At 35.2% G+C, this 27,847-nt stretch overlaps 1 protein-coding gene across 2 annotated transcripts in view; it reads left to right on the top strand.

Annotated features, from left to right (window-relative positions):
* Window positions 1–27,847, top strand: part of MALRD1 (MAM and LDL receptor class A domain containing 1) — a 263,083-nt gene that overhangs the window by 84,881 nt on the left and 150,355 nt on the right. For both annotated transcript variants that reach the window (XM_066991641.1, XM_066991640.1), the window contains exons 22-26: window positions 7,128–7,284; window positions 11,449–11,559; window positions 12,540–12,753; window positions 17,085–17,332; window positions 22,867–23,164. In XM_066991641.1, the coding sequence (XP_066847742.1) occupies window positions 7,128–7,284; window positions 11,449–11,559; window positions 12,540–12,753; window positions 17,085–17,332; window positions 22,867–23,164 (1,028 nt within the window). The remainder of the gene's footprint in view (window positions 1–7,127; window positions 7,285–11,448; window positions 11,560–12,539; window positions 12,754–17,084; window positions 17,333–22,866; window positions 23,165–27,847) is intronic.

The raw sequence follows: 27,847 nt of genomic DNA, 5'->3' as shown, positions 1-27,847 counted from the left end.
TAAATCTTGGGAGAGTTTGAACATTCTCTGAGAACAACAACAATGACAGAACAAGCCACAAAAAAAAAGGGGGGGGGGGGATTAGACTGGTTAGATACATGCTAATCTTTGCTCTACTGTTCAGTTATAAAGGCTTGTTTGTTTGCAGATAAGTTTATTATGCCTTAGTTTGGGATATCTACGGGTCTGTATGGTCTGTCTGTCTTATGCTATTTTAGCCTTAAACCAATGATACAGTTTCTGCTCTTAAAGTACCAAACACTATACAATTTTAAAAGGTGTAATTGTGTAGTTTTAAAAGGCATGTCTAGAGCTCAGTTCAGAGATTTTCAACATTTGAAAATGCACAATCCATAGAGAAAGCACTGCTGTATATACAGGAATGCGTAGAGATCATGCTTTGAGAAAGAAATCTAATGTATTTTGAAACTATTTTGATATTGGTTGCTATTTCCAAGATGTTCTGCTCAGCTAGTATGAGAAAGAGAACAGGATTCAAAGTACTTCATTTTATTTGTAGTTCATTTAGCATTGTGCACCTTGCTCTCTGGCTGTAAGTTGTGTGTCAGTGCTGTATTTCAAGTGTGCTAATGTGAGTACTCCGATTTCTGCTTAATTTTAGATACTACTGGTTCTGATTGCTGTAATACGGAAGTGTGGCACTCAGCACAATATGAAAAATTGTGCCAGAGCACTAAGCAAAGACTTAGGTGCTTACACGTTACTCATCTCTCTTCTGCTGTGATTATATACTAACTTATCACTAACTAATCTAAAGCACCAAATTTATGTCTGTGTGCACTAATTTGCCAGTCTGTTCTCCAGCCAGGTCTGCCTGGTCATGGCACTTTATATTGTTTTCTTCTTATTTGAATAGTACTGACTGAAGAATCTAGAAAAAGTAACTAGCTTAAGAGGAGAAACTGCAATTTTAAAAATTTTTGTTTTCTTTTCTTTTTAATTATTATTTTGTATTTCTAAAGGGAGATACAACGCTGAGGGATCTACTACAGTTGTTGTAAGTGGTAGCTGCTGCTTTTTGAATGTCAAATTTTCTATCATGTGCTAATCATTGGCATGCTTACTCCTCTCAGGAAACTGGCATTTCTATTTCTTGTTTGCCTTTTTGTGTTTTCTTGTTATAGCTAAGAATTGGAAGAAATTGGAACTCATTTATGAAAAGGAGTTGTTTGCTCTCCAGCCAGATTTAGTTTTCACTTTAAATGAAAACCAGAGAGTAAAGGGTATCTTTTGCATCCATCTAAACACTCAGTCAGGGATTCACAAACAATTTGTGGAAGATACATAGATGAATTACCAAAATCTGAGAGATGTCCAACACTAAATTAAGTTAGAGTTTAAACTTTCTGACTTTGTGTATAGGAAAGTTCAGCTGATTAATTTTTGATCCGCTTTCAAACATCACAACGATAATTACTACTGTGAAACCAGCAAGTCACAACATGAGTCTTCACCTGACAATACTACAGATGAATAACACTTCCATATTTCAGCTAGGTCTAGTTCTTTGGATAGGCTCCAACTGTTTGTTGTTGTTGTTTTTAACACACCTGATCTTTCCCTCATTATCAATTCCCATTTAGTGCTTTCAGTTCCCACGGTTCTCCTGAATGCCTTGAAAGGGGAAATACAGCAAGGATCCTTTTATATATGCACATTCTTTGCTAACAATATGTTAAAAGATACTTTCAGTACTAAGTTATTAACAAAATCACAGTATGAAAATATGCAAAGTTGTTTATGTTGAAATTTTTACATCCATTAAAATGTTGGCAATTTGTCTGAAACTAATTAGGATAATTACACTGTCATAGGAATCTCACTATATAGGAAATGCTTGCAGTACTGAGAAGAGGTAAAATTAATTATTTTCAAAGGGCAAGTATCAAGATTTTAATGAAATCTATTGTTGCTGCCAACACTTTAAGAGGCTTTCCATGAAATAATTTTCCAAACAAGCCTGGGATCTTGCAGCTACTGGCAGGGGTGCCTGCAAACTTACTATGCTGAATTTCAGCACTTTCATAAGATATACAGGCAATGCCAGATTTACTCACCTTCATATCAAGAAGTCAAGATCATTGACTTCTAGAGTTTAAAGGATAATAATAATAATAATATCAAAAGAAGTGGGGATTAGTTTTTGGAATAGGAAAGAAAGGAATTTAAGGAGGGGTCAGGTCAGTAAATGTGCAATCACAGAATCATAGAATGGCTTGGGCTGGAAAGAACCTTACAGGTCATCCAGTTCCAGTTCCAACCTCCCTGCCATGGGCAGGGATGCCACCCACCAGATCAGGTTGCTCAAAGCCCCATCCAGCTTGGCCTTGAACACCTCCAGGGATGAGGCATCCACAGCTTCTCTGGGCAACCTGTCCCAGTGCCTCACCACCCTCTGAGTGAAGAATTTCCTCCTAACCTCTAATCTAAATCTCTCCTCTTTTAGTTTAAAACCATTCCCCCTTGTCCTGTCATTGTCTGCCTGAGCAAATAAGTTGCTGTCCTTGTTTTTTATAAACCCCCCTTTAAGTATTGAAAAGATGCAATAAGGTCATCCCAGAGCTTTCTCTTCTCCAGGCTGAACATCCCCAGCTATATCAGCCTGTCTTCATAGGAGAGTGAATGAAGACACTATTACATTTGCTGAAAATCATTCAAAGAATAGATATAGGGAAGAAGAGAACAACTTTTGTACAGAGTAAGAAAGACTGATATTTTGGGTTTATGGAAAGTTTTGGAATACCAAGTGACTGCATATATATGCGAACTAAGAAATAGTTCATTTTAAAAGTCACAGCTTGACAGACTGAACAGGGTATCACCTATGTATTAGCTGCCTCTGCTACAAAGGATACATCCATAGAGAATGCCAGTACTATAACATGTGAACTATATGCAAATATATGATTTCTTATTGCTTCCTTCAAACTCATCTCCCTACTGTATGTTCATCTTCCTGTAAATTCCACGTCTCTATACCAGCTAGCTTAAAGACTTAAAGAGATTCCTTTGCTCTCTGAGCAAACATGCTGCAAGTTAATGTCGGTGACAGACATTAGCAGAAAGCTTTTAAACAACAACATAGATAGATAGGTCATCAGTGATAAGAGTGAAGATTACGTAAACAAGGATGCTCTCCACAGATTTATGTAGCCCCTTCTGATCTTTCCATTTTCCTTTACTTTCCCACACATCCTTAATATTCTTTTGCAACCACATACTCTCCCTGTGACCTACCCACTGTGTAGGTAGCACTCAAGTGTATCACCAAAGGGACCTTAATCTGGTTTACTAGTTTTAAATGTAACCTTGCAGCGAACACTGAAACAAGGGCAAAAATAATATTAAGTATGCACTATGAGACATGAATTATCTAGACAGATGTGGTTTTGGTCTGCTTCAGACTGAATGCACCAAGTAAGAGATGGATGTCTGAATTTCATCAGAGCACTGATTGTACCCTACTGCTCTTTCAAACTAATCTCACTGAGAGGTCTGAACTTGATACTGAATATTCTGGGAAGTAAGATGTTTTTAAGTGTTATTGCTTTTCAGACCTCTTTATCATTCTGCTGATTGTAAACAGCCCTCTTGAATGTTGTTCTAAATATTGTACTGATAGTCTTAGGCCACTGAAGACATGAATTCCCAGCAGCAAATTCTGAATTTTTAAATGTTTTTACAAACCTTAAGAGAACTGGATATTCTTCTATCTCTAGGCAAGACTCTAGTAGAAAACTCTGAGCTGAGGGAAAAAAAAAATATTACTACATTGAAGCAACATCATTCTTCAGAAGAAAGGAGGGAAATGAATATTTCAAATGCAGACTTGCTTGAAAAATCTGTAACTATGTAGGTTTCTACTTCAGTTGTCACACCAGCTTATTAGAAGCTGTTTTAACAAAAATGCGTTATTACTTTTTATATTGGATGTATTATTACTGAATTACCCTAAGGCTTGTATATATTTTACTCTATTTATTAGTTATTTTCTGCAATAGTTCATTTCCAACTTTCTCAAGGATGATGTAAATGCATGTAGTAATTATAAAGATGTCTAAATTGCCAGGATCAAAGGAAAGTAATTCAGGAAGTATGGATTTCCTTCCTTGAGATACAGCTCTTTACATTTAGTATTATTTTATTTTTAGAAATTCAAAGTATCTAGGCTCCCTTTTCCCATGAAAGGTTGGACCTGATGATCTTTCAAGGTCTCCCAACTCTTGTGTGGTTCTATGAATCTGTGATAAAACAAAAGCTTCAGAGCCAGTCCTCTCTTCTGCTTCTGAATGAAAACAAAAATAAGATTGTGGGGAAGATTCAGATTTTCCCCGATCATTACGCTTTCCCCTAGAATACTACCAGAACACCTCTTATCTTTATCAACAATCCCTAGAGGTTTCACCTTTAATGTGTCTGACCTATGCCAAATGAAAGTTTGACCCACATTTTGAGATTTATTTTTAAAGCGTTTTTACTCCTTCAAAAATATGTACTTGTATATGGCTTAGAAACAGTTTTTGTTTGTTTGTTTGCTTCTAGAAAATTTTGGGCTCTTCTTTTGTAAGAAAGGAACATTATAACTCTTCAGAGTAGATAACTATTTTATGGGTGGCAGTAGAAGATGTTAACTCTGATCATGACAGTGACTTTCTTGCAAGTATCTGATTTCTATCTAAAAGTATATTGGAAAAGTGTATTGGAAACCCATCCCACAGACTATTGAATTTTTATATAAAAGTCTTCATTTTTTGATTATGAATCATGTGTACTTCACATTCTCCAATTAGCATGTAAGAAACTGTCTGCAAAATGATGTTATCTTTTCCTGCAATAAATTTCTTCATTTTATGAGATATTTTAGTATTCCACTTAATATTTAAATAAAGCAAATATATTAACAGTTTAGAGAATCTTCTTCCCTAGCTAAAAAAAAATTATGAGAATAACCCACTTCTTTTCACTAATTTACACACATCTTTACCAGTATCTACAAAAAGAATTATTCTCTCATTCTTGCATGCTAGGTAAGGTTTGGGGAAACCTCCAGAAAGTGCTTAATGGCCAAAGGATTGTACTGTGGCTGATTAACTAACTAGTGCTCCCACTCTTCTGATCCATGGAAGTTCTTATAATTACACGTTCCTTCAGCCCTGCTGAAGGACATAGCCTGTAATTTCTGTACTAAAAAGATTTATAGTGTCAGAATTGTCTGCAATTTTCACTTACTAAAATATTTTCTGTACTTGCCCATGGTTAGAGCAGTTGTCTGTTTAATCTATTTTTTTCCTGTTAGGAGACCAGGGGAGGTGGAAAGAGTACTCTACGTAACAAGCAATGAACCAGATGCTGATTTACAAGGATTTTTCAAGGGCTGTTTTATGTCAGTAGTTATTACTAGGTTTTAATTTTCCCTATGAAGGAAAATTTTAGCAGTCTTTTCTGTCAAGAAAGAGGAAGAGATGGAAAAGGATTTTCATTTAAATATATCCTTATGAGCAACCACAGGTTGGGTAAGGAGATACTGTGCAAAATTCTTTGCCCTGGGCTACCCAGGAAGATCAAGCTGTTTTCAGACCATCAGTCTGTCACAGGTCATATTAGATATAAATTACTGCATACTTGATTCTAAGGATGAATGAATGAATGAACGGACTTCAAATCCTCAGAGCAAATTGCTGTGAATATAGAGATAATTTTAGCTGTTTCTAGCCTATCTTGTACTATGTAGTGCCTCTAGTTAGATTATACTGCTCCTAAAATGACTGAATATAAGGTGCAATTCAGACTCTCCTTGACCTACAAGTTAAGTAATATACCTTAATATGTTATTTTTTATTATTAAATGTTAATTATTATACACAGAAAAATTAATCTACTAACTTTGTGGTAACTTTACAGTGATAAACCTGTATGTGCTAATTTCATATTTATTTTATCACTTAAATAATACATGTTGATTTCAATGTAAGCACTGTAATCTGTTTTGTTCAAATAACTGCTATTTTTTTCTAAATTTATAACATCTTTTAAAGAAAAAAATGCTTATCAGATTTTTTCAAAGAGACTTCAGTAGATTATTGAAAAAAAAGGTTTTGCAATATTTGTTTAATATTGCTGGTGCAGCAAAGACAGCTAAGTAACTGCTGAGTCATACCACAGACAATAGTCTTATAATCCTTTATGTTGTTCTAAGTCTACCTACTTAGAGCAGGCTTGTGAATTAAAAATATGTTCTTGAATCTGTACCTTGTAGTCCTGACCATTCCTGTTTGCAAAAACTTCCAGTCTGGGAACAACCTCTTGGCATAACCCACATTTCTCTTGGCAATACTTATTGGTACAGTCACTGCCTTCTCACGATTGCAGTGATGCTACTTTTGGAGCTGTAGCTCAGAGCTTGGCCAAACAGGCAAACTGAAAAGCCAGGAAATCCTAATAAAGGTATTTCAGGTAAGGACCTTTAAGTAATGTAGGTCCTATAGTCAAGTCTATAAGCCCTTGCTGGAAAGGATCTTTTCAGCAATGGAGTGTGTAGCATCTCCATTAAAGAGAACAGAATCTTGTATTTGGTCAACTGCCACTTTTTCTTTGAAAGGAAAGTTTTTCAGGAACCAAATATCAGCTACCCAAAACCCTAAAACTCTCTGCGTACACTCAGAATCTGATGCATACTGCAAAGGCAGCCTTGTCTTTCCCAGCAGGAAGAGTTTCACCCAATATCTTGGGATTTCTTGACTTCAAGCAGGGAAATATCCATGTATACCCCAGCTTTGAGTAGGCCTCTGATTTTCTTGATGAAAGAGGATGGGTGGGTGGGGTGGGGGAGGATGGGCTCAAAGGCCCTCCATCTGCTGTGATGTGATATTGTGGGTAAAGGCAGACTTCAGCTCTGTATTTTGTCTGGATGTGATATAAAAGTACTAGATGACTTTTCAAGGGATTTTGTGGAATTCTGGTAATACATTTATTAATTAAAGGGTATCCAGATACCCAGCTAGAAAGTGCTATATCTGTATAAAGAAATATTACCACTTTAGTATGACTTGAATTAATTTTGATTAAATATTTTCTTTTAATAAAGAAATACCTTTCTCTCTGAGCAGGTATACTGCAGAAGGCTGGTATTTGTTTGCAGACAGCTCGAACGGAGAATTTGGTCACACTGCTGACATCGCTACCCCAGTCATCTCCCTTACGGGGCCCAAGTGCAAAATTGTGTTCTGGAACCATATGAATGGTTCAACAGTAGGTTCTCTGGAGGTATGGAGATATTATTTATTTTGATTTATTTTTACTCTCTGAAATTGCTGGAAAATTAATGCTTTGTCGTTTAGTTTCATTAGAGACTAGGCTGCTAATAAACAGAAATGAATAATTGCTAACACTCTACTGCTCTCAGTATGTTAAGATCTGAAGGAAGCATTAGCTTGTGTAAGCTGTGGAAAATATAAGTTTCTACAGCAAGCCAAAATGATGACCTTTATACACGTATCGTGGTTGGAACTTCCATATAGGCAAAAGTACCGTGTAATACCCCTTAACACTGAGAAGCGTCAGTATGTATTTGGAAACTGAGGTTTTTGGCTGAATGTGGGAGTTAGAAAAAAGTAGTAGTTGTTTCAAAAATCACTGTGAAATTTTGTAGAAATACCTTATTCCTTGGAAAGCTTAACATATATTTTTCAATAGTTAATTATATTAATGTAAGAAACTTTGAGTTATTTCTAGGACTTAACAATAACAAGCTTTCTTATCAATACAATTTTCTTCGCTCCATTTAAAATAGAAGTATTTCTGTAAAGGAAATCTAACTGTTCAGCAGCTTATAGATCAAGTGAGTCACTACAAAGTGACTGAATAAAACAGCAAAATTGTTCTCAACATGTTCTTTCCACAAATCATATTAAATATAAGAGAATTTCCCATGAATGTTGCATAATAACTTACATCATCATAAATGTTATGATACCCAATCATGTGTGCAGTGAGTATCAAATTAGTTGTGGCCAGTGAATTTAATTTTATAAATAAATTCTCACTGGCTCAATTACACTGAATAACAAAATTATAATGAAAAGCTGGCAGAATTCAACTGTTTTGAAGATGAAATTAAAATGTATGTTGACAGTAGAAAACTAGGTGTCCTCCAGACAATGCATTCGTCTTGCGAGTTGTTCAGAGGAAGCATGTTTTGTGTTTCCTTGAATTCTTAAACAAATTAAAAATATCACTGAATTTCTCCCAAGTAATAGAGATCTTCCTAGGGCACTGGCAGGTATTCAAATTTTAGTTCATCAGAATTAGAGGGAGATCAGAGTATAAAGATGATTTGTTCTCAGTTTAAAGTTTTGGGACAGGTCAATTTGTTTTGACCTCTTTTCATTTGCCCTAGTGTCCCAGAGTTTCTGAAGAGTGTAGGAATCCGTGTTACTTGGAAGTAAGTCCACAGATGCTTTTGCAGAAATTAACAGCCCAATTAATCACAGGATGAAGGTACCACCACAAAAGACAAACATAGTGAGATTTTTTTTTTTAATCTCAGTTCCAACCACTGCCTCTAGCAGGAGACAATGTCCCTCTATTACATAATTGACTTTCCCCCCATCTATAACTTAATTGATTTTAAGATGTACCAAAGGAAAATCACAAAACTATTGCATTTTAAACATTGTAAATAGGTATCTAATTTCAATTGCTTAATTGTTGTGGTGGTTTCACCTTAATGGGCAACTAAACTCCACCACATCGCTTTCTCACTCCCCATCTTCAAAGGGAGAGAAAATATGATTGAAAAGGGATCGATGGTTGAGATAAGGACAGGGAGATCACTTAACAATTACCAACACGGGCAAAACAGGCACAGCATAGGGAGATTAATGTAATTTATTGCCTATTACTAACTAGTCTAGAGCAGGGAGCAACTAAAAGCAAACTGAAAACACCTTTCCCTCTCCATCCATCCTCTTCTACCATCTCTCCTCAAACAGAGCAGGGGAACAGAGAATGGGGGCTATTGTTAGTCCCTAACGCTTCATCTCCGCCGCTCCTTCACGGTCACTCTCGGCCCCTGCTCCACATGGGGTCCCTCCCACAGGATGCTGTCCTTCCCAAACTGATCCCGCGTGGGCTTCCCACAGGCAGCAGCTCTTCAAAAACATGGCTCTGTACCACGGGGGCCATCCCCCAGGAGCAAACTGCTCCAGCACGGGTCCCCCACAGGTGGCAGTTCCCCCAGATCCCCTGCTCCACCGGGGGCTCCTCTCCACGGGCTGCAGCTCCGGCCCGGGGGCTCTCCATGGGCCGCAGCCTCCTCCAGGCCACATCCGCCTGCTCCATCAGGGGCTCCTCCACAGGCTGCAGCGTGGAGATCTGCTCCGTGTGGGACCCATGGGCTGCAGGGGGACAGCCTGCTCCACCAGGGGCCTCTCCACAGGCTGCAGGAGAACTTCTGCTGAGGGTCTGGAGCCCCTCCTGCCCTCCTTCTGCACTGACTTTGGTGTCTGCAGGGCTGGTTCTCACTCCTCATTCTCCCAGCTTCTGTTGTGCAGAAGCTTTTCCTCTTTCTTAAATCTGCTCTCACCGAGGTGCAAACAACATCACTTATTGCCTTGGCTCTGACCAGGTCCCTTCTGAAGCCAGCTGGAGCTGGCTCTGATCTGACATGGGGTGGCTGCTGGGCTCTGCTCAGAGAGAGAAAATATAATTATTTAATGTCTTTATTTTCTTTTAAAGATTATAAGTATTATACAAATGTGAATCTTTTCTATGGCTGAATATCACTTATATCCTTTTTTTACTCTTCTCCCTCATGACTATCACATTTTTGTTTAATTCACAAGTTCGGTTTTTTCCACCTTAGTCTGTGTCCATGCCATCAAATGTAATGTAGGACATGTTGAAGGACATGCTATTTGCAGGAGTGTCTGTCTTCCTGTGTTTCTGTGGCTTTCTTAAACACTGATTAGTTGTCACTTTATTGTGCGACTTCAGTTTGAATAATTGTTGGAAACATTTTTTCTGGTTTTTATAGCTAACTCTACCAAAGTATTAGAAGCCGTTTTTCAACAACCTGCAAAGCTTTCAGGTAAATTAGGGTACAGAGAAGCCCTGGATTTTAATAAGATATAAATTTATGGGCATGTTCATCTTTAAAATTGTAACTTCTGGCATGATATGAGAGAAAATATGAATTACTGATGAAGGAATTGGATTTATAATTTAATAGGTAATGTACAGTTTGTGGAAAATTGTACATCTGTCTATATTGTCCCAAACATTTATATCTATATTCATACACCTGTATAGCATGTATGTAAGAGTAAGAAAAATCTCTTATTCAGCACCTCATATTCTCTCAGATAATATCTGTAACCTCTGTTTTTCTCCATTTTATTTTTGCCTTAAAATTCATGTCTTCTGTGAGCAGTTTTTGTTGTCTATAAAGCCAGGTGTCATTTTGTTTTCTATTCCATTCCATTCCAAATAAACATTGGTTTCTTTTGTTCCTCTGGAATGAAAGCTCTTCAGTGGGAGGATCTGCTATTTGCTTGCCAGAACTTACCTGTTATACAATACCATGCACACACATGGGACTACATACATTTTCAAAAAAGCATTTTTTTCATTAAGATGAAAAATGTCTGGGGTACCCTAAGAAGATTACACAAAGTAGCAATAAATCCTTGGAAGCAGAAGTGGTGCAAGCAACCAGTGAACTGATGTTTAGCTCTGTGAGTACTGATTGAAGACACAACTTGAAACATCATCAAACTCCTATCTGGATGTTATTAGCTCAGTTGAATTTGGATGCCCAAGAGGATGGAGTAAAGCATATATAAGACTTTGTGTTAATGTGCTAATATTGAAGTGTTAGGTTTCTCCAGTTCAATGGCTATTCAAATGTTTATAGGTATTTGTGAGTCTTCTATTATCCAAACAAGTAAAATACAGTCTTAAGAAGGTAAAAACAAGTTTTTATCTATAGGGGAAAAAAAAAAAAAATCATTCATATGATCATATAGAACCAGGACATTAAATCTCTCCTGGAACTATAATGGAGCAATCTAATGCAATGTAGTAAATGCATGAACTATTCATACATGTTGTTAGTGCTGTTTTTCATGTTTTACAAATGGATCTTGACTCTTTCCTGAGCAATTTTTATTTGTGGTTAACTGTTCCAGTTAATTAGTGGGTAAATTAACTGAGGTAAGACCCAGAGCAGAGTGTGTTCATGAGCAGATCAGAAAGTTTTAAAGCATTATTTTCTTTGAATAGTGGCTTACACTGGCAAATCCTTTTGCACTTGATATTTAATGTTGGTATAGAGATCAATTATACAGGATACTCTAGACAAAATTAAGGAACCTGCAGTGTGTTGGTAATGGAAAGATATTTTGTGACCTGTAATTATTTCCTTTTCAGGTACTCTGTAAAACTGGTAACAAGACTTCTAAACTATGGACTCAAAGCGGCAGCCAAGGTCCACAATGGAACAGAGCAGAAGTGTTCTTGGGAATTCGTTCAAATTTTCAGGTGCGTATTCATATTTTGTGTTCTCTCTAGACAGCTTGGCCTTAGATACTTTTGTTTTGCATTTACCTTTTACCATATTTGCATTAACCATTTACCATATTTCCCTTTCTGCCCCCTTCCCCCCCACCCCCACCCCCCCACTCTGTCTCCCCTTCTGAATAACAACAAAAAAAAAAAATAATATTTTTGGCTGTCTGATCATTTACCTGAACTGAACACAAGTTTTTGTAAATTTCTCACTCCTCTTTGATTTTAGACAGACATCCATTTTTAAGACAGAAATCCCTTCTATCCTTGAAACTGACTTGGTTTAGAACTATTCCACTTCCTTCTCCTTAGTGTGCAGTAGAATTGTATTTTTTCATTTGATTAAGAAAAAAAAGAGTCTTGAGCATGATATGCACATCCAAATATAAGCTGATGCTTCAGCATCTTAGAGATGGTTAGTCATGAGTATGTCGTGCTTAATTTTCATTCTAAAACAAGCAAACAAATAAACATAACCCCAACAACAAGAAAATACCGACCAACCACCACCACCAACAAAACAACAATGAAAGAAAAAAACACAGAGACAGTCTGGAACATTTAAAAATATGTTATATTGCCCTCCTGTCTTGAATGGCTTTTAATTGAACTTTAACTTGTAACTTTCATGGGAATAATGGGTGAAAGATTAATACATTTCACGCTTTGCAGAAGTAAGTGAACCCTTGCTATTAATTCAGGAAGAGCAGGAGCTAGTATCTATTTGTATCACTCATTTTCTTTCCTGTGGTAATGGTCCTTCAATAACTATAGTGACAGATCTGTACACACAGTGGTACAAGCTTACTGTACCTACAAGGACTGTGCTACAAGAATAAGAATTGACCAATTCCTATTCCAAGATTTGCAGGAACAATTGCTTTCTGTTCTATTCATGATGCATGCATATCTTATCCATGTTTTACTGTAATATCTGTATAATTTTTTGTTAGATTCTTTTCAGGGCGAAACGTGGTGTCAGTTACATGGGAGATGTGGCAGTGGATGATATTACTTTTGAAGATTGTTCCCCTTTGCTCATCCCAGACAGACCTTGCACGTTACAGGAATTCACATGTGCCAACAAGTACTGCATCCCAAAGGATAATCTTTGTGATTTTGTAAATGATTGTGCAGATAACTCAGATGAGAGCCCTGCCATTTGCAGTAAGTATAGTAGTTTTTTAAAATATAATTATCACAAATAACCATGGCAGTTGTGAATTGTTAATACTTGAAGACTGCTGGCAGCTCATCGCTAAAGACAGCAAACATGAAGGTAATAATTTAATTATATTCTTTGGCTTTTATGGATTTTAAATTACTATTATTTACTTTGAAATAATATGATGGAAAATAAAAAGTGCTGTTAGTGAATTTCTTAAAATAATTCAGAAAGCATCTGTCTTTAAAACACAGTAAAAATCTGCTTTCCATATGAAGAGAATGTGTTAAAGCTGAAAAAATGCATCAAGTATAATATCTTTGCGATATAGGGACTTACCTTCTTTGATATTTCAAGGATTGCCAGATCTCTTAGCAAATTATTTTAGTATGAATACAGTACAATTTTAGTTTTACAAGAGATATCAAGAAACAGCATCTGTAGTATCAGATACAAAGAATGGTGTTTAATAAGAAATGGGTTTTCCTCTGGAGAAAAGGATCACGTATATTGTTTAGGTAGTACTAACACTGTCTTTTTTTCTCATAAAATTGTAGAAAATTCTCACACAATCAGATCTCCATTGTTTGCTACAGTATGAAAAGTAGCCTCATTTTTATTGAGGTTATGAACACAATTTATCAATTTCTTAGTGAATACAATTCTGTGAAGCAAAGGTACACAAATCCACTGATAGCATTTGAAGTGGAGGTATGAGGCAAAGAAACTGTGTTTTTTGACTGATTTTCTTACTAATAAACTTCTAATTGATTTCCAAACCAGGGACAGCATGTCACTAAGCTATTTAATAGAATTTTCAGTAACAACATCAGGAACTGGACTTTAATTTTTGCTTTCCCTGACTTTTCTCCCCCTCCCCCTCCCCGTCCCTCTCCCTTCTCTTCCTCTTTATCTTTCTCTTCCTTTTTTTTTTTCTTTTTTCACCCCAAAGTTGAAATAGGTATGCCGTTTTAAGTTTTCACTATGTACTGAAGAATTTCAGTTTCCTTTTCTTGGAACTGCCTTATATATTTAATAAAATAGAAATGCATAACAGCAATAGGTGAAAATATTCTTTTTGCAAAAATGGTGTACACATTTATCACAATACATGATGATATTGTGATGACAAAAAAGATTTCCTTGTCATCATAATTAATTAGTTTCATGACCTGTTTTTTCTAGTCAGCCTATTTCAAAGATAATTTAGAAATTTTTTATTTTTAGGTCATAAACCAGGACAAATCATCCCAAGGCTAATATTCCAACTGAGGTCATGGACTTTATTAATTTCTTACCCCTCTGAATGTAAGGCTAGTACCCTGAACACAGAAAAAGGCTAGTTATGTTTTCACAGCTTTTGTGTAAGACAGACTGCCTCTGAAGAGACCAACCTTAGGAAGCACATATTTACGCTCTTTGTGACATCTTTTCATTCCTTGTAGCTAGCAGAGAAGAACTGTTTTATCATTGCTGACCCATAGAACAATAGCTTGAAAACCTCAAACTTAGAAGACAGGGAAAAGCATTAGTAGGGTTAAAATATGATAGAAAACACTAAATAGGTATGCATGGCAACTGTGTTTAAAAAACATGAGAATTGTGCAGTTTCAAGACTTCTCCAAAGTACCTTTTAGCAGTAAGCCTTCATGGATCACTACCACTAACCACAGTTCTTTTTTGCTATGTACACGAGTCATCATAACCTAGTTAATGAAATATTGAAAAGAAACTAGTCCCTGATCTCTCTAATACTCCTGAAACTCTGAACTGTTAATAGGACCGTATCACAAGCTGATACTCACAAAGTCTAATTAGCAACGTCTAGACATAACCTAGATGCTGAGATATAAACTATGCCTCATAAAGTTGTTAAATTACTATTGAGAGATCTGTACCTTGTTTTTGTTTTCTTTCTTGAGGGCTCTTTTTAGCTAGCTGCATGACTTTCAATGCTGTAAAATAATTCAAGTATACTTTTTTACAGAGGTACTGAAGACTCCAATGTTTAGAAATTATTCCATTAGACACTGAATGAGTGGTATGTGTTTTCTTTAAATGCAATGCCACTAGTATGGTTTTCTGACTGCATGTACTTGAGAACAAATTAGATCACAATGTTGCTGGAAGAGGTAATGACTGGTAAAGATGCCCAGGAGAGCATCAAATGCATTCTAACCTCTGCTGCTCATTCAGCCTGTGCACACCTCAGTCCTCTTTCCTGACCTTTTCCCCATGGTCCCAAGTACAATCAGGTCCCCAATACCATGTATTTAGCTCTACAAATCTGCTTCTATAGTTCCATACTGCTTGTTCATCTAGACATAGCTGTTTTACCCTGAGATGTGTGAGTTGCAACTCAGCTGAAGCAGTAGTTTTCTTCAGACATTTTTTTTATTTCCTTGTGTTTAAGAATAAATTTAATGTTAAGTAAGCACTGCCAATATTAACTTATTTCATTAACTACTAAGGGACGTATCCACCTAGAACTGTGTGCCTACCACATAGAGAGTCCTTCCTGTTCATACACATGTAGCATCTCAACCTTCTAAGTCATGCATAAGGGAGGAAAACATCAAGAGTATGAACTTTCTATCCCTATGTGAAACAGCTGAATAGGGAATGGAGGTTACCTACTATCTTGTCTCAGGGAGATAAGTCTTTATGCTTTTGTTGTTTAAAGGGGATTTGTATAAAGGCCTTGATTCTTTAAAACATGACTTTAAAGTAAAATGGTCAGTTGCATGGATGATTTTTTGTTGACTAGAGATGAAATTTGTGAGTAATTGAAGAAATTGCTTTAGCTAGGATCCTGAAATATGTAACTAAATGATCAAATAGCAAAAGATGAGGACAGTTATATTCAGTTGAGGTAAATTATTATCTATGTTTTGCATAAATGATAATCCTATAGTGCATTAGGGATTTGTTGTTGTTATTATTAGTATTTAAGATAGCGTTGTATTTTCAGACAAAGATAAAAGTGAAGTTATTTTTTTCTTACTAGTTCATATTTATAAGAAAATGTTTCAGACTTCTCTTCCACCCGTGTGATCTTGTGAAAAATAGAAAAAAAATAAATCTTTCACCTGATTTCAGCCTCAAATTTAAGAGGCAGCTGTCTGTACTGTTTTGGGCCATGTGTAGACTCCATGGATGTTGACTCCTTGGCCTCATTACTGAGGCATCTGACCAGCTGCCAATTAAATAAAGTTACTTTTAAGTGGCTGAACTTTATCAGACCCTAGAAGAGGTTCAAGTTTTGTTTATATTTTAGGGGAAAGCTTTTGTCATTTCTTACACTGTCAGACCAAATGATCTATTCAGTTTCCCAACTTATCTTCAAAGTACTTTCCTTTCCAGCAATAGTAAGTCAAAAAGCACAGTCAAAAGTCTCTTGAAGGCTCTGGCAAAATTCCAGCTTATTTCAGCAAGTTTAGTCTTGCTTGATAATCATTATAATGAAGTTATAGATGCATAGTAGAGAAATATATGCAGCTTAAACCTTTGGACCAGTATAATTGACTTAACCTTAATTTATGTGGGCAGTTGGCTAACCACATTGACTGTTTTGACGTTCAAGACTAGAAAATCAGTGAAGAGCATACATGTTGTGGCATATAAATATCAATCAAAATTATGACAGCCTTCTATTTTTCTAGGCATTAAATACAATTCAAGAAGAAGTGTAGATAATTATCTATGTTTGCATATTGGATAATAAATTACCTGTGAATTCTTCTGGAAATATGTTGAAGTAAACTAACTGCGGGTATGATTTAGCTCAAAGTAAACACTTCTACATTTATGTTTTGCCTGTTTGTGTCTGCATGGAGGATGTGTCTCTCTAGTGCTCTGTACTTTTAATTGGATGGGGTTTTGTTCCATAAATATAGGCATTTTTTATCTTTTTCAGCACTACAGGGATCTCACCTGGCTTTAAAGTATTCCTCCAAGAAGAGGCTAGTTTTCTGCAGATGTCTTGGGTGCCTTATGGAGGGCATGAATTGGCCTATAAAACTAGAGCTAGACAATTTGCCCTAAAATAGATTGCTATATTAAATTACCTTTATTTTTTTATACTTACAGCAGTGTTGGTTACACTAAGAGCACAGACATCTACCTTGTATATATTCAGTTTTATCTTGCCCCACAATTATATTATAGGGCACTAAAAATACTCTGTTTAATAAGACACATGGGTGGTTTTCTCTCTATTGATACTTTTTTTTTTTTTTAAGGTAATTGTATACTAGTTTGTAATGTATGTAACCAATTAACTTTCTGAAAAAAAAAAAAAAGGTCTTTTCATGTGTTTGCAAATATCCTTCAGGTACCTCTATTGGGCATTGTGATTTTGAGTTTGATATTTGTGGATGGAAGCAAGATGAAAATGATGATTTTGACTGGAGCCTCAGAACAAGCAGTACTACAAAATTGGGCACTGGACCAGCTGCTGATCATACATTGCAAGAGCCATCTGGTCATTATATTTTTATAAAGAGTTCATTTCTTCAGCTGCCAGGACAGAAAGCCAGGATTGCTAGCCCTGTGCTAAGCAGAAGGAATAAAAACTGCAAGGTACGTGGGGTGCGATACTAGCAGGAATGCAGAATTTGATTTCTAGATTACACCAAGATAATATTCCTAAAATGAGATATTTCTTGATAAAAACAAACGTTGTGGAAGAAGCAAACTATTTCCACCTTGGAATCATGAAAAAACATGAATCTCATTGCTAGTTATGGGAGAAGAATGATTTCTGTACATAAGTACTTCGAAGGAGATTGAAATGAAGTCAGCAGTGAAAGCAATATGTAATTTAGAATATGCCTTATGCAACTCCAGCCCTAATTAGCCTACAACTATGTATGTGCTTTAATGGAGAAAATGTGTATGAATACAGTAACAAGTTGCTTTGAAAGAATACAGCTTCAAAAGGAACACTGCACTACAGAAAGCTGTAATTGACTCTTCTCTAAAAACCGAAGAAAAATAAGCTTTTATTTTCTAAGGTGTTACAACATATTGTTGTGATTTGATCCTGATAATTTCTTTGCAAATCTGGATTAAAAGGTTTTCTAGTTGTGATATATATTTTACAGTCTGTACTAAAATGGTAATTTGTAGTTTCATAATACAGCTTTCAAAACACATTTCTGAGACGCTGATATATATTGAAAATTCAGGGAATTTTCCAGAAAGTTGAACTATGTGCTATTTTGAAATGGTATTTTTCCCCTGTGTATGCATCTATTGTTTTCAAATCATCTTCAAATGTCAAGGCAAAGATGAGTGGTATCTGAATTTCTAACATCTACATATTATTTAAATGGAGAGGATTATTATAAATAAATTAATAATTATTATAAATTATTATAAATGGAGCTGCTATGGGAGGAAATATAGGGGTTTTAGCCTTCAGAAAATCACTCACCCAAAATTTAGAAAGACATGAGAAAATTAGAGGAGCAGAAAATGGCTTAACATTTTTAGGATAAATTTGGGAATGGATTTCCGGAATTAAAGAACTGATCTGGAGAAGAGAAAAGAAGAAAAAGAAAAAACAAACAAACAGAAAAAAATAGTTAAGAGAAAAGGGAAGGGGAGGTGTTAACATATAATTTAACCATTTTATTTGAGATTAAGGAAATAATTTTTCTATTAGTTAAGATTCTGGACTTTCTCCTAACAAAAAAGACAATCCTTCCTTTCTGTGAATTATTAGAGTTGAAAGGAACTGTGAACAAATGAATAGTGGTCTAAGCATTATGCCACACTCGAATTTAAGGTAAAGAATTTTGGAACTACTGTGATTGAAAACAACATTCAAGCTACTCTTTTGCTAATTGTTTTGCTATTCACATATGAAGATCTTTTTAATTTGGCAGCAGAAGTGTTTATGTGTTTATTGGCTCTTTACCTTTACCCAATTACACTTGTTCAACAGCTTTTTAATGGTCTTAGCATAACATAACCACTTTGTTCTCCAGCATCTGGAGCATCTCTACTCCTGATGCCACAAATGGAATTCTTACTCTATTAGTTTGAGTGATACTGGTTTTGTATCTCTGTGCATACCTGAGAAATATCAATGTCCTTTATATTTATAGAAGATGTAAAATTTCATTTAGTTTTTGCCGGTAAAACAGGATACGTAATCATTTTATATTAGAATTTTGTCCCATTTTGCAAGTTCAGATTCATATCTACTGTACCTTGCCTTAGTAACTAGCTCTCTCAAGAGGAAAATCTAGATGAAGAGGAATTATTTAAACAAAAAAAAACTTCAAGCTGAACTGGTTATATGATCACATCACCATGCTCACTGAATGAGGGCTATCTTAGCTTGATATAGTCCTAAAGTGTTTTACAATTGATGACATCTCTATTAAAAATTACCAATCATCTGCTTCTATGTCCATTTATCTCACTTTTAGTCTCATTTACAAGGAAAATCAAAACCTGTAAAGAGTTTTTTTCTGAAACTTAGAGTTATGATTGTTTTGAGATTTCTGATCAGTCAATTTCACTGAAATTCTAGTTGTTTAGTTTAGAAATCTAGTTGTGATAATTCCCAAACACCTTTATAGATAGAAAGTAATGAAGTTTTAAACATAAATGGGATGATTTTATGATCCAAACGAAACATGAATAATGTCAGTAGCAAAACTTTATCTAGCCGTTAAAAAATGTCTTCAAATTTGGATCTCATATTTTCTAAGTTCATTTTCTAAATTGGCTAAAATGTATTTATAAATTTTACACAAATTCTGCTCACCTGAGCTTGTATATGTTTGCTTCTTTCTTTAGTTTTGTATTTGAAAACATCTTTCTTGACCTTATCTGTTTTTATGGTTAAACAAACAAACAAACAAAAAAAAAAAACATTTCCACTATTTAACTTCTATCTGTGAACAGTAAAACATATATACAAAACAAAGTGGAAGAACTGAAGATGACAGGATTGTGTCTGAATATACATAATGTATCACACATTAAATATAATGAAGTGCTCAAAACATAACTATTGGAAACAGTTACATTTGTCATGCCAAAAAACATCTACAAAAAACATTGTGTCTATGTACTTTCTACAAACAAAACTTCTACATCCATGGTGAAGCCTGAAAATGTAACTAAATAATGACATTTCAGTAGTTTTTTGTTTGTTTGTTTTGTTTTTGTTTTTTTAAGTTCTGACATGTTCTGAAGCTTTGATTTATGCAGCTAACCAAGGGAAGTGAAATTTCTTGTAACGGAAAATGCATGTAATGAACAACTGTTCCAAGCAACAGCTTCACCCCAGCAGATTAGATGGTCCCAAAAGTATTTTGCTCCTTTCTGTGAGTTACTAGAGAAGGAAATGCTACATCATATATTATTTCAGAATTAGTTTGGAATCTTAGGCCCATTCAAGTCAAAGGAAGATGAACTTTTACATCATTGGGACAACAAGAGTTTTGTGCCAATAAAACAAATATATATAAGCAAACATAAAGGGAAGTACATGGGAGGGGAAAAAAAATATTTATTTATTTATTTTTTTTTATACAGACCAAGCTTGAAAAAGAATAGAAAGCCAGGGAAAATTGTCCAAGTAGAAAAAAAATGAGAATATGCCAAAATAAATCTGAGAAAGAAAAGGGAAAATTCAGTGTCGAGTTGTCAGTGACCCATAATTTTACTACTTGGAAATGGAAACTATTAAAAAAACCACCAAGCCTATATATACTAGAGTGGAATGAGAAAATAACTATGTTGAAAATGTTGCAGGAAAGTTTAAATACCTTATTTGGATTAATATTCACTGCAGGGCACTGTGGAAGTACTAGCCTGCGAGCTGCTCCTTCGAACCAGCCTTGAAGAAGCAGCATTGTTGGAGACTATAACACCAAAAGAGGTGGTGTTGGAAAAAAGTCTTAATTTCAATTGCATTAAGTAAGCAAATGCAGGTGGTATACACTGAGAATTCTGAGAGAATTTAAGAATGAAGCCAAGAAGTTTTAATAAGATATATGAAAAATGTCAATAACATATATGAAAGATGTCAAAAAAATCAGTTCTTTAAAAGGGCGCATGATAGAAAGAATATGGTGTGGGGAGGGCTGTTTGTACTTGTATTTCCTGAATTTTCTTGCATCTGATATTTAGTTAGAAACAAAAACAGTATTTATTTAAAAACAAATACATAAATCAAAAATGTGTGAAAAAATCTTCAGGATAGACTTGAAAACATTAAGTAGCCAAGAGAAATGACCACATCTAGAGAACCTTGGAGAATGAAGGCTAGAGAGCTAGCCTGCATTCTGATGCAAGGGAAATTCTGTATAGGAATTAGCAGTGGGCATAGCTCAAGCCTGACTCAAGAGTAAGTCATATATGTGCAGTCCCAGTCCTGAAAGGACTTGTATACATGCTCAAAATTGTGTGTATAACTGTTCGCAATAGTGACTTTACCACTATATATGATACTTCAAAATGATGTGACATTACAGAATACCAGTATGTTATTTCCAAATACCAAATTATTCAGTGTAATTTAGAACATGTTGATGAAAATAGATATAGAAAATAGAAAATAGCTGGGAATTGGCATCTTCTTACAGATAACTAGCGGTAGGACAAGAGGGAATGGCTTCAAGTTGCACCAGGAGAGTGTGTGTGTGTGTGTGTATCATGGCGAGGGAAAGAAGAATTCAATGATCATAAAAGAAAAACATACATAGTACAGTTTGGTAGCTTTGAAAAGAACTGTAGCCAATCAGCAGCAGAGTGGTGTGCAGTCCTATGGAAATATCAGCTCAAAATTTAATGTCAGAAAATCAAACAAAATTTAGCTGTAGTAAAAAGGGATAGAAATTAGTCTTAAAAATGTGAAAAGTATTGTATAATTAAATGATATACTGAATGCACAAATTAATTTACAAAAAGGATTTTAAAAGAAATAGAGTAGTTGTAGGACAGGAAAACAGCAGGTAAATAGGAATAGTTCCATGCAAGAAACCTGATTAATAAAAATTATATTGGACTACTGCATTGCACAGAAGATATTCTGAAAGTGACCATAATAAAATTTTCATAAGAATTGTAACACAAAGCCGTTGACAGCTTTACTAATCAACTGCAGAGAAAATCAATTAAATAAAATTATTTTTATTATTATTTTAAGTATATGTTTTGCAAAAGACTGCAGAAGCTTATGAAATCCTGTAGCACTAGGTAATACAGAGAGTGTTGACTTAACATTTACATGGGTATCATAATATTTGCTATTATGTTTTTTATAGCTATAATAAATAAGATAGAGTTTTCATTCTTTAGGGTTTGTGCTATGCATTAGACTAGGAAAAAATTGAACTATAGGTGTGTTCTTGCATAATGTAGCATGAATTGCCTTCTTTCAGGGTCTTATATCATTCTTGGAAATATTCTATATTTGTCAGAAACAATGTTGAACTAGCCTAAGTATTAATATAATCAAATACAACTGTTACTTTGCTCTTGAATTGAAAATAGCAGAGAGAAGTCAGTGTTTTTATTTCTATGTTCTGTATGTACTTGATCTTACTTCAGGACTTACTAATTTGTTTTTCCCGTTTTTACTGAAATTCACAGTTTTCTGATCCAAGGACTACTTACTTTTTATTTTATCTTTTGCATTTATGCAGCCCATTTTGCTCCCATAATAGATTATATAATATTATTTTCTAATTATACACTCTGTAATCTATCACAAACACCAGAAAACTGAAGTTATTTCCAAAATTGTAAACAGCTCTATTCCTCTATTTTTTTAATTTTTATTTTTTATTTTTACCAAGTGTAATCTTTCTTTTGCATTTACACATGGAAGTAATTCAAAAGAGATGCAAGATCAGCTGTCACAGTATCGTAATGCTGATTTCCAAGCTTGATTTATGGAATAATTAAAAAATTTTCACTAGTAAGTCATTTTCGTGTGTGTTTTAATTAAATCGTCTTTGAATTAGTAAAACACAGAGCTAGACTGAATGCTGCTAATGCTGCTCCATTTAAAAATTAGGGTAAATACTGTAGCAGAATATGTCTGAACTTACCAATTGTATACTTGAGGCTATTGCTCTTGTTTACAGATACTTTTCTATTACTATATGTATGGAGCTCACATTGGATCATTGATTGTCTACCAGAGGACTATGTCAAAACATGAAAGAATCCTCCTTAGTCTTACTGGAAACCAGGGAAATTTCTGGCAGAGCCAGGCACTGAACCTGATTGGAGATGGAGAGGAAGATTTCCAAGTCATCTTTGAAGGGATAGCTGGAAAAGGTCCCAAAGATGGTGTAGCACTTGATGACATCACATTATCTAAGGAGTGTTTACCATTCCAGGAGTTTTTACCAGCAGAACCCACAACACTGCCTCCAACAGGTATGTTCTTGCTAGAGATAAAACTGTGCATGAATGTATGTCTCTAAATTCTGAAACAATACATAGCAGTATTGTTTTAATTTCTTTGTCTCTCCTTCAAAATAAAAATGGAACACATCTCTTGCTAATGGCATGTTGAAACCAACGTGCTTTTAAGTAGCTCTTTGAAATGCTGATGAAGTTATTTTCGTGAAATAACTTTTGTGGTATTAAGTTAATTCTTATGAATCTGTGGGACATATGTTCTGCCAAGTATGTTTAGACAATATCCTGCTAATTCAGTGGGATTTATTTATCAGTATTTATTTGTAAAATATAGTTATTGTAAAATAAAGAACTAAGAGTAGGACAGAGCCAACACACCCATCTTGTAATAAGGTCAGTAGTAAGTACATAGGAATGGCTCTAAGGCTTTTTGGTTAGTGGGAATCTGTACTGAGAGCTGGCACCATACATATCTTGTTCCCTTGTGATATGGTATCAGCATAGGAGCTATTATTTGCATTAGCCTCACTTACTGCACAAAGGAAATAAGACTCATAAAAAAAAAAAAAAAAAAACAAATTATAAAGTTCTGATGGGCACAGATCCCACTATCCTCAAAGTAATAGCTGCCCCTAATAGCACTGATGATATTCATTAACAATATTTCCTTGGATGGTAAAGGAGAAACTCTTTCTGACAGAACAGAACAAATCTCTCTCCTTCCACATCTACCCTTGCTGAAATTTAAACTCCCAAAGTGGAATTTGGGAGATTTCCTGGGCCTACTACAAATTTCCTGCATAGCTGTGGCAAGCCATTTTATTTAGCTTCTCTGTCTTTCTGATGAATAAAACAAAGCTAATATTTCCCAATGTCGAGTACTGGGAGAATGGATCATTAATTTATGTGAGCTGCTTTGCTTTGTTACTGCTGCTAATGAGTAGCCTTCCCCTTTAGGATATCATTAAGCACTGCTCAGGCACTGGAATATACCACTGATGAGACTACATCAAACCTAAAAAATTATACTGTGCTTTGTCCATTAGATAAGCAGGAACGATGTGGGTAATGGTTTCCAGACATATGCTGAAAAATTACCAAATCCTTACAGTATGCACTATTGGCTCTCTACTTCTGACAAAAACAGTCATAGATATTTATTGCAAATGAGATTTGTATTTTAAAGTTCAGTTTTATATGAATGTTACCCCAAGAGGAACACTAGCTGAGATTTCTGATTTCTTATTTTTGATGTTTTCAGACTCTATCCACTTAATGGTAGATGTGAGTCCCTGTGGCAACATAGGAAACTTTAAAAGCTTTAGTTTTGATAGTAAAGGATGTTCCAAAATACTTTTATGATGTATATAATAAAAAAGCTACTAAAATCTCAGGAAAAAGCCACCAGAGACTGATTTCTTGGTGTAGCTCATCTAAGATGTACTTTGTGAACTTTGTAGATTCACAACACTTTAAGATAATGGTCTAAAATCATCCTTATAACATACCGTCTTTTCTATGTCAACAATTTTTACTTGTCCTGGACAAGAATTTACATTAACTACTGAGGCTTCCAACTTACAGCAACTAATTGGACTAGGTGATCTTGGAGGTCTCTTCCAACCTAGATGATTCTGTGATTCTGTAATTAACAGTGACGTCTGTTTGGATAACTGCTTGAAATGGGGGCTTAGAAATCAGAGTATGAAATCTACTCCTGCATACAGAAATGTTCTGTACAGTAGCAAACTGGGGGCTATGCAAAGAGCTCTGATCTAACTATATAACTAGAGACAGTTAAAATGGATGTGGTGATCAGATGCAGAAATGTGGACTCCTAGACTTCTCTGTTTATATGCAGAGACAAAAAGGCTTTAACCAAAAGTGAAACACTTATATCTATTGCTCAAATTTGTTAAAAGTTTCTGAGGATGCAGAAGATCTGTTTTCTTGTCTTTAGTTGGAGAGAATATTGGCTAAGAAAATTGAAATGTTTTATCTCAGAGATTCATAGTTCTTGGCATCTATTTCCATGACAATGCAGAATTGATATGGACACTTATTTATCCATCTGATTAATATGCTCTCTCTTCTATATTTGGATATTTGTTTCCTTTTTTTCAGGTCTGGCAAAGAAAGTTTCCTTCATTTTAGGTACTCAAAATAGCACGGTGAATAGCAACTGTCCTAATGCTTTTTACCCCTTCTGTGCACCCAAATGAATTTTGCTATTCAGCACTTTTTGTTCTCACTGTTTTAAGAGCTTGCTTTGTAGTTTTTATGAAATACCTGCAATCTGCAATTGATTTTCCACTAACTCAACAAGCCACATGGGAAAAAAAAAATAATACTATTCTTATTTGTTTGGTTATTTATTTTTAATTCAGAATTTACTGTATTATGTCAAGCAAGATTCTTCTGAGTCTTATGAGCAGTAACAAGGTGTCCTGTGCTTGTTATTTCTGCACACAGAATGCTATAGCATGCTACGCAATGTGTATAGTGTAAGGACTAAACAGAATAGAGTTAAAAAAAATATACGTATCTGCACACCCGGGACAGGGATTCTGACTTTTCAGAAGGATTGTCCCCTGACTGTATGCCAACTCTTTGAAGTTCTAAACATATACAAATATACATTGAATGGGGGGTATTTTTCTTCTGGACAAATAAAATGTAATGCTTAAAGGCTGAAAGAGTGTGCTGGACAACTAGAAAAAAATCATTTTCAAATTTAGCATTGTCATTTTCTGTAGACTGACAGCATGCTGTAAACTGTCCTCATGATGCTACTTAGCAACAGTGATGCTGAAGTGGCAAGTCAATGAGAGCCACTTAAAACACTGTGCCTGAGAAAAAATAAGCATCATTTTAGGCTGGCACTTATCAACTCCTCACTCTATAAATAGAGTATGGAAGAATATCATGTTTTGCTTGTGTCCTGCAGTGGTGCTGTGTGTAGCCCATATCACCCTGGCTACTTTCCTATCACTAGCAAAGTTTCTTATTTCATTGCTCATGAACTTTTCTGGTCCTTCAAGAGTAGACATTAAAGAATACAGCCTTGTCTAAGGCTGTGGGTTTCTTTGTTTTTAAGCAGGTTTTTGAATCATTCTAGTACAAATGTCTAATTCATAAAAAAAAAAAATAGAGAGAGAGAGATTTTGGCAACAAATCTAAAGATGAAAATAAATGCAAAGGAAAAAAAATGTGTCATTGAATCAGATTTGCCAAAATCGTTTTGAGATATTACCCCCAAATGCATGTAATATAAAGAGCAAGAGATGTTGCTTAAATCACTCTTGCAGATAAAAGGTTTGTAAAATCTTACAGACATATTAATAGAAATAACCTCGGCAGTTACTCTAATTAATATATAAGAAAAATCACATTTTATGCTTCTGTGCATAATGTGGTGTCCTACAGAATAGAAGAAAAAAATGTCTCCTTATGTACAACAAATTGAATAACAAAGAATTTATATCTGCCTTTGAAGCAACCAGTCCTGACCATTGTCTGAGAGAGGAGGACATTAAACAAATAAGGTAAAATATTTAAAGCACTTTAAAACCAGTGATGGGGAAACAAACAAACAAACAAACAGTAAGCCTGTGAAGAATACTCATAACTTCTGATATGCTCCTGAAGTTTTGTAGACAGAATATACATATATAATATAGAGGTTTACCTATATATATGTATAGGCATCAATGTTCTCAGTTAAACAGACTTCTGATAATTTTACTGTCAACAGCAATTTTATTTTATTTTTTTCATTCCTAATGTTGTAAATGTGTTATTAGGAGTTCAGGTTAGGATTCATTTCTGTTTGCAGTTTTCTCTTAGTTATATGTGTACTCTTTTTATTACTTAAAAGTGAAGTAAATGATACTGTTTTTATTTTACACTGGAGAAGCCTGAGGCAGTATGAGTTACTTGCCTCAGGCTGCATAGTGAGTCAGCGACGGAACCAGGATTAAGGTATAAGGAATCCATCAGAGTTGTCCCTTGGAAAAGGTATAATCATCACAGATTCTTATTGCAAAGGAAACAATGTGTTCCCTATCTCAGTTGATGGGGGCTCGAGCTAGTCAACCAAAAACTAGCAGTTAGAGTAGATTTTTATGCTGCACTTTTGCAGGTAACTCAACAAAAATGAAAAACTAGACTAAAATTCTCAATTATAATGTTGACATGTTTAATTTATCAATAGAATGTGGCAAAACATGTTATCTGAAACATCACAGTGGATAAAGGCTTTCCCTGCATTAGGTAGACAGAGACGTGAATTAAATGCAGGTCTGTGAACTCAGCAGTCAGAGCAGAGCCTAGATTTGTCCCGTAACTGATTACAACTCTGGAAAGTGGACAGAAACCATGATTAATGTCATCTAAGGTCCTTGGAGATAGGGCACTGTCAGCACTTGTTTTTCTTTTTTGCAGAACAATTTAAAATCTCCAGAACTTTCCTTAGCTCTTGGGCCTCCACAGATGTGTTTCTGTGAAATGTGTCACAGAACAGTGAGGTAGTTTTACTCAGCTGGGCAGCTGAGCTCCACAACTGCTGTCTCACTTCTCCCCTCCTCAAAGGGAAAGGGGGAGAAAATACAGTGTAAAGGGCTCAAGCACTGAGATAGGGACAGGTAGATCACTCACCAGTTATCGTCACAGGCAAAACATCCTCACCATAGGGTGATT

Source organism: Anser cygnoides, chromosome 2 (assembly GCF_040182565.1).
Source record: "Anser cygnoides isolate HZ-2024a breed goose chromosome 2, Taihu_goose_T2T_genome, whole genome shotgun sequence".
Classification (NCBI taxonomy): Eukaryota; Metazoa; Chordata; class Aves; order Anseriformes; family Anatidae; genus Anser; species Anser cygnoides.
This window is presented reverse-complemented; position numbering and strand designations above follow the sequence as displayed.